The sequence below is a fragment of the Dipteris shenzhenensis genome, chromosome 11 (genome assembly GCF_047967505.1).
Source record: "Dipteris shenzhenensis isolate YYH24624 ecotype China chromosome 11, Dip_SZ_1.0, whole genome shotgun sequence".
NCBI classification, from domain to species: domain Eukaryota; kingdom Viridiplantae; phylum Streptophyta; class Polypodiopsida; order Gleicheniales; family Dipteridaceae; genus Dipteris; species Dipteris shenzhenensis.
The window spans coordinates 53,271,599-53,279,402 of NC_141606.1; the positions used below are offsets into that span (position 1 = coordinate 53,271,599).

General features: G+C 41.0%; 1 protein-coding gene across 1 annotated transcript in view; it reads left to right on the forward strand.

Annotated features, from left to right (window-relative positions):
* ABCI12 (cobalt ion transmembrane transporter) overlaps positions 1-1,154 on the forward strand; it is a 78,519-nt gene extending 77,365 nt beyond the window's left edge. Inside the window, exons 6-8 of the mRNA XM_087382017.1 lie at positions 119-183; positions 330-529; positions 636-1,154. Of these exons, the coding sequence (XP_087238143.1) occupies positions 119-183; positions 330-482 (218 nt within the window). The 3' untranslated portion in view covers positions 483-529; positions 636-1,154. The remainder of the gene's footprint in view (positions 1-118; positions 184-329; positions 530-635) is intronic.
* Positions 1,155-7,804: the final 6,650 nt, after the last annotated feature.

Here is a 7,804-nt window from a genome sequence, read left to right on the forward strand (position 1 = left end):
CAAAAGAAATTTGAAGCTGCAGTATTTTGTTCTTGCACACTTATTATGGTGGGCCATAATTAGGAGTCTTTTACACAAACTGACTGTTTGCTTCCATTTAAATATTGGATGTCTGCAGTTTTCTTCATGTTTCTTGGGCGAGTTTTCAAGAATCTCTTTAACCATGCAGAGCAAATAGCACAGGTAGACCAACTGTTGCTCAATTTAATGCATCTAGTGGAGCTTCCCCTTGTGAAATAACACTGTATTATTCTTTTATTTGCCTTCAATTTGCGATGCTGTTTAAACCAAAATAAGCTGCATGCTTATTTGTATTGCCATTTCTGCAGGCTATGATTGCACGAGGCTTTAGAGGAAACCCTGCAAGCCATAAAATATATTTTTTGACAAAATTTTCAATCAAGCTGCAAGATTTGGTAGCAATTGCAATCTTGACAGTTCTTGTAGGGGCGGCTATGATTTCTGAAATGGTTTTATGCTGATATGGCATAATTCTTCAAAGATTATGTACTGTGCTTGTATTGGAAAGGTGTTGCGGTCTTCGACATTCTTTTGAGTTTTTGCCTCTTGTCTCTCTAATCAGGAATCATTAGTTGCTTGTAGAAGTGCTGACATTCTCGTTTGCTGTTTGGCAGACCCCCCTTTGTAGACCCTGAATGATTGTGAGCAGGTTATCTCTCTCAAGGATGATGTACCACTGGCAATCTTTGAGGCAACATTTCAGACGAGGGAGATTTCAGTCATGTAATTTAATTCAACATATGTAGCGTATTACGACACAAGGCAACCTGACATATGTGGGATTGTCTCCATCCGCTGGAAGTATGAACTATAGAGACAAATTGAAGCCATGAAGTGAACTCATGCCCTAGCAACAAATCAGTCTAGCTGAGGCAATTGTCATGGATGGTTCCTTGCCGAAGAGTGATTCTTACTGATGTTTGCGACCCCTTATATCATATTGTGCATTCTTGCTAGTTTAGATCCACGACTTCCCTCAGTTGTAATTTACCCCTGCAAAATAATCAACTATGCAAGCATTATTGGAAAAGGACCTTGAGTTCAAGCTACATTCGGCAATTCAGAGGGAGACATTGATTTGGAATTTTGGATGATGAAGGTCCTGTCCTGTACTTAGTCTCCAGACATGGTCTTACCTACACATTAAGTGTCCTTTCTTGTCTTTTCTAAAATGGGAAGTGAAGCTATAGATTAAATTTCAAATTTGTTAAGGTAATGCAAGATATCAGATTAAATAAATTGATACCACATATGGCGCAACTGTGATTCTTAGAGATATCATGTATTTAACTGGTTATACAAAGCTGAAAAATGAAAAGATCTTAATAGTTTCCATGTTACTGTAGTACAGGCTTAAGGGGGTTGTGGTGTAGGATTCCCCAGAGCTGCTTCTGTGAGCTCAGTCCACCACCTACCTTCCATCCTTTGGCCTTTTCTGTTAACAATTCATTCCTGCTCTGCCTTTGCCCTCCATCCTTCTACCCATACCTTAGCCTGGCCTGTTTTGGGCTCGATCTAGCGCATTTGTGGGCCTTCGTCCAGCCTTTCTGTTGCCCTGTCGCCTCTCTTTTCTCCCTCTCTCACACACCAAGACTTGTCCCTTGGGGAAGTCTATCCACCAAGGACAATTTGCAAGTTCCCATTGAGAGTGATTGTGCATGCCAGGAGGATACATACAAGCAGCATGACCAATTTCCACCCAACTCTTGCACAAATTTGGAATCTCTAAGATCTTTCTCTCTCTTGCCAAATGAGCAAGATACTTACAAATCAACAATCACTAATTATTTGGACCTCCTATATAAAGAAAGATTCACAAAAAATTTGAGACAAAAAAAAAAGATTGTTAAGTTTAATGTTGTTATAAGCTTCACAAAACAAATAGAAAAGCACCATCATTAAAACTAAAAGGGACCGACCTGTAGACAACCCTGTGAGCGGCCATGTCCAACTCCGAGAGACCGTCTGCTTTCTTTCCTCCCTTACTCTCAATCTTTGAATCCTTTGATCGTAAAGCTAAGAACAAATGCTTTCTTCCTTCTAATTTTATGTCCTCCATATACTGTTGCATTGTGCTCTTCGTGGTAGATGTTACATCTCCACTTTATGGTAGTTACGAGCATAACATAGTCTCGAGCTTTTGCAGGGTTTCGGTCTCGTTTCTCTAGAGCGATGCTCACGTACTTTGTATGAACATACTAATAGATCAATAATGTGCAAATTTGTCAATTGCCATGTATTTAAACATTTCTCCAATCTGAACAAGTTTATTTCCCTTCTTTGCCGCATTAGAGGCTGGTTGGTTTGTCCCCAGCCACCTTTGTTTGGCTGTTTTTTAGCCCTTGTCTTGGGCTTTGGCTGTCCATTTTTGGGCTTTTTCCAGCCAGATTCTAGGCTGGGTTTGTTGGAAAACACAGCTCTGAGCATGTAGAGGACCAAACAACCTTGCATCACATTGTACGAACACAAGCCATCCTAATGCAGAAGATTAGCCAGGATATCACAACCAGTTAATCTCACTCCAGTATGTGCACACAAGTAGATAGAAGCACTTCAAGAAAGTATATACAGACCTAAACCAAAATCAATATATAATAAATGTCAAATCCAAGTATAAAACCCTTGCCTAGAGCTGTATCACCACCTGCAACAAATGTGCATTGAGGTAGACACTGAATGGGGCACTGTTTTCTGCTGCGCCACCTTCCTGGATCACGTGCCTTTCACAGGCTTCAGTAGCTTCTCCAAGCTAAACTGTCCTGCTCAATATGTTATGTTGTCTATGCACCGTGAGGTGCTCTCCAATCGACTGTTGGTATGGTGCCCTGGAATTGTCCTGGGCTGACTGCTAGAACCATCTGCTCTGCAGACTGAATTGATTTGCCCCTCCAAAGAGGCCTTTATACATGGCGCAAATCCCTCCTAGGTCAGCCAATTGGGGGCTTAGATCTGGCACAACCAGTCCTCCGGTCGACCAGCTCCCTGTACAGGCTGGTGACTGGCTTTCTACGGGCAGGTGACACAGGCAGTCTCTGCAGCCTATAAATGCCCCTGCATTGCAGGCTTATTGTGCTGGTTGTATGCTAGCCCATCTGCATAGCATATGGGCTTGTTCTGGGGCTTATACGGGCAATTCCCCCATCCTATAGGCCTCACTCTCTCATCCTCCTCTGTGGGGGCTCACAGGTGGGGGTTGACTTCTACTTTCCAACAAGGTTAATGTCATTTTTTGTTTTCAACCCTTCCGGCTCATCCTCCCCGTCTGTGGAACTAAATTATGTTTAGCTGTGCACACACGATTTTGAGAAGACTAGATTGGCCTTAGGGTGATCTAAATTTTTTAAGAAGGTGCACAGTCAGCCACACTGCCTTCAAAATGATCTTTGTGAAGCCTTGGTCAACTTCACTTTTGAGTTTTTATCATCCGTATGATGTTTGCGCCATGCAAAAATAGGTGTGGCCCTACCTTGTGAAGTCAACCTTGAAATGCCATGGAGTGTTTCTGTCAGGTACAAATGCGGGGGGGGTTGGGGGACTTTGTGTGGCGTTCACATGCCAAATCGGAGAAAAGTGAAGGGAGGTATCGACAGAGAAAATGTGGAAAGGACTACTATTCCTTCTTTGACAACTAAACAAAACAAGTAAAGCTCTAACTGACGATGTTGAAGGGGGGAATGAGCACAAAATCACCCCTTTCACAAGCTGACAATGGAGTGTCGTAAAAAAAAGGTGAAAACTAGTGGGAATTGCTAGAGTATGCTCTCCCACACTTGTAAACATTGAAAAAGTGGTGAAAGTGCGAGTGAGGAGAGGAGTAGGTAGCCCTTTAAGTTTAAGATGCTATACCAAATGTACACTTAGGCAAGGTTAAATACATAACCCTACTTAGGAGGGGGGGACTTTGGCGGCACGCACTTACCAAATCGGAGGAAAGTGACAACCCTACTTAGGAGGGGGTGGGGCGGGGGGGGGAGGTGGGGACTTTGGCTGCGCTCACATACCAAATCGGAGAAAAGTGAAGGGATGGAAAGGGCTCCTATTCCTTCTTTGACAAATGAACTAAAGAAGGAAAGCTCTAACTAAAGATGGAGAAGGGCAGAAAGGGCACAAAATCACCCTGCTCTCAAGTTGACAGTGGAGTGGCGACAAAAACTAGTGGGAATTGCTAGAGGATGCTCTCCCATACTTGGAACATTGAAAAAGTGGTGAAAGTGTGGGAGAGGAGAGGAGAGTAGGTAGCCATCTGAAGTTTAAGATGCTATACTAAATGTACACTTAGGCCAGTTAAATACATAACCCTACTTAGGAGGGGGGGGGGGCGGACTTTGTGTGGCACTCATAAACCAATCGGAGAAAAGTCAAGGGAGGTGTCGACATAGAAAATGTGGAAAGGGCTCCTATTCCTTCTTTAATAAGCAAAGCTCTAACCAAAGATGGAAAAGGGGGGAAAGGACACAAAATCACCCCTCTCTCAAGCTAACAGTGGAGTGCTGACAAAAACGGGTGAAAACTAGTGGGAATTGCTAGAGGATGCTCTCCCATACTTGAAAACATTGAAAAAGTGGTGAAAGTGTGGGAGAGGAGAGGAGTAGGTAGTTATCTAAAGTTTAAAATGCTAAATACATAATCCTACTTGGGAAAACCTATTAGCCAATGTACACTTGTTCTCTACATGAGGGAAATGCCCATTTTTACCACTCGTATACAATAGTGCAATTTACAACCTCAACAGATGTACCTCTAGAAGAATTGGTGCAAAGGGCCATTACAAAACATTTGACAACAACTACGGCATGCTCATCACAAGCAAATCTATACAAGTATCCATGGAAGTTTCATCATATTGAATTTAAATGTATCAACATTGGGTGATCGATGTTCAAAGAACCACACATTTTGCATTTACATCTAGAAGAGTTGGTGCAACATTTGGGTGATCAATATCGAAAGAGAGATCCCATACATGCAGTTATCCCTAGAAGAAATAGTGCAAAGGGTATTATAGACAAGATTCAAGGACAACTCATTAGCAAATTCTATACAAGAATGCATGCAACACTAAGCTCAACCGCATCAAATTTTCATAACTTAATGGTATGGCATTGTAAATAATATGCTACCTATAACTAAGATATATTTGTCATATCAATTGCATTTCATCTTCATGCATAGCTAATGCTTTTATGTTTAAAAAAAAGCTATGAGATGATTGTATTTATTGTCTCAACCAAAGTTCATGCTCAAAGAATTGAGGAGAATGCATACTTAAAGAAGGCTAACTAAAAACTTGTGTAACAATTGTTGGACATCTCAACACCTTTCACTTCAAGCATAAGCAAATCTTGCCACACAGTCTTCCAATGCCTATATCCAGTACAAGGCTCCTCAATTACAGGTATACGAATAAGGGGTTCATCCATTTAGAGGAGTAGTAGGGTGTGGATTTGCTTCCTCAATGGGACACGACACCACTATGAAACATGGAAGGCTTTCTTGCAAAATAGACGTGAAGTAGAAGCTATGAGAGGATCACCAGGTACTCCACAAATAGAGAGGGTGATGATTATAGAGAAGTTGGCTAATCAACATTTTCAAATATTGTAAAGAAAGAAGTAATGCATGTGGAAACATGTTCCATGATTGCCACCATGTTCGTTCCAAGTCTAAAATTGGTTATTTTACCTTATGAAGCATTCACTAGACACAAGCCACGCGTTGGGAATCTCTGCATATTTGGTTGCATAGCAAATGCCCAAAGCATACAAGTTGTATGATCCCATAAACCGAAAGGTCATTATCTCCAGAGATGTAATCTTTGATGAGGAATCAGAATGGAAAACCTCAAAATACACAAGAGATGGACACACCGATTACTCCAATCACCTACAAAAAAGTTTGATGTGAAGAAGAGCAAGTATCGCCAGAAGCACCCCGAGAAGAGCCACAACAACTCATACGATCTACTACGGAAAGCAGACCACCTGCCAAATTGACATATGCTCAAAAAGGCAAAGTAATTCAGGTTGAAACCACCAACTATGCCATTAGGAAAGAAGGGAACTCATTTTGGGACCCTCTAAGAAATTCACTATTTACCTATTTTTGTTGCACTCAAAATATGGGAAATGCCATAAAATAGGGATACTGACTGCAAAACATGTCAGTCTAGTACTCAGGCTTCACATTAAATGCGTATATAAGATCCTTGATTTTCTATGTAGTATTTGATGGTTCTAACATTGCCAGCGCGTTCGAAGCGAGCCAAAACCCCTAAATCGACCTTGGAGACACCTCTGAGCATGGCCAGTTGGAAATGTCCCATTCCAGGCTTTTTTGCCCTTTTTCAGGCCTACGAGCGTCGGTTGTCAGTGTCTCCAGGGTCGATTTGGGGGTTTTGGCCCACTCCGGACGCGCTGGCGATGTCTAAATCATCAAATACTTCACAAAAAATCATCTTTTGAGGATCACGTATGTTAGACATAATAAAAGAAAAAGATTTTGAATATGACTTATTAAACATTTTTACATGGTTTTTGGTACTTTTCCAACGTTACGTTGGCCCTCTTCTGATTGGTCAAGAGCCTATTTTTCTAAATCCTAAAAGGCCCCAAAATGAGCTTTCTTTTTTCCTAATGTCTTATGACTACCATCATGGCTATAGAAGAGCCAGTGTACTTCGAAGATAATGTAGACAAGCTAGAATGACAAACTGTTATGAATGAAGAAATGGATGCTTTGTATAAAAATAATACTTGGGAATTATGCGACCTTCCACAAGGAAAGAAGGCCATAGCAAACAAATGGGTATACAAAGTGAAGTACAATCCAGATGAAATTATTCAAAGATACAAAGCCAGACTAGTTGCAAAAGGATTTGCACAACAATATGGTCAAGACTATGATGAGACTTATGCTCCAGAAGCAAAGATGGATTCGATACGGTTCTTGATATCATTAGCTACACTCAGCAAATGGAATGTGTACAAGCTCGATGTCAAGAATGCATTTCTCAATGGTTATCTAGACGAGGAAGTCTACATGCAACAACCAACAGGTTATGTTGAACTAGGAAAGGAGAATAAGGTTTGCCATCTTAAGAAAAGTCTCTACGGCTTAAAGCAAGCACCCAGAAGTTGGTACAATAGAATCGACAAGTATTTTGCTAATGTGGGATACATGAAATCCAATGTAGATCATACTCTCTACTATACAAAGTTCAAGGGGAAGACACTACTATTGCACTTATGTACGTAGATGATTTGATTGTGACCAGAAGCAAGGATAGCTTCATCAAGAAGTAAAAACAAGACTGATTTGCAGAGTTCGACATGAAAGATCTTGGACTTATGCACTATTGTCTTGGAATTGAGTTCTGGAGATATTTAGACAACATCTTCATGAGTCAGCTGAAATACGTTTACAATCTCCTGATGAAGAAGTTTCATATGGCAGATTGGAACATTACAGCCACTCCTATGGAACAAATTTTTAAACTTGCAAAAGATTCTGAAAAGCCTACAGTCAATAACAGGTACTATCGGCAGCTCATCGGATCTCTTATATATTTGACTATCACACAGCCAGATATCTGTTATGCAGCAAGCTCACTAGCATAGTTTATGGAAAATACAAAACAGTCTCTCAAATGCAACCAAAAGAGTGTTGAGATACATCAGAGGTACAAGATAGTTTGGAATAGAATACAGAGGAAGTCATCTAAGGTTGCATGGATACTGTGACAGTGATGACTATGTCAGAGATCATGAGAGTAGGAGATCGACAC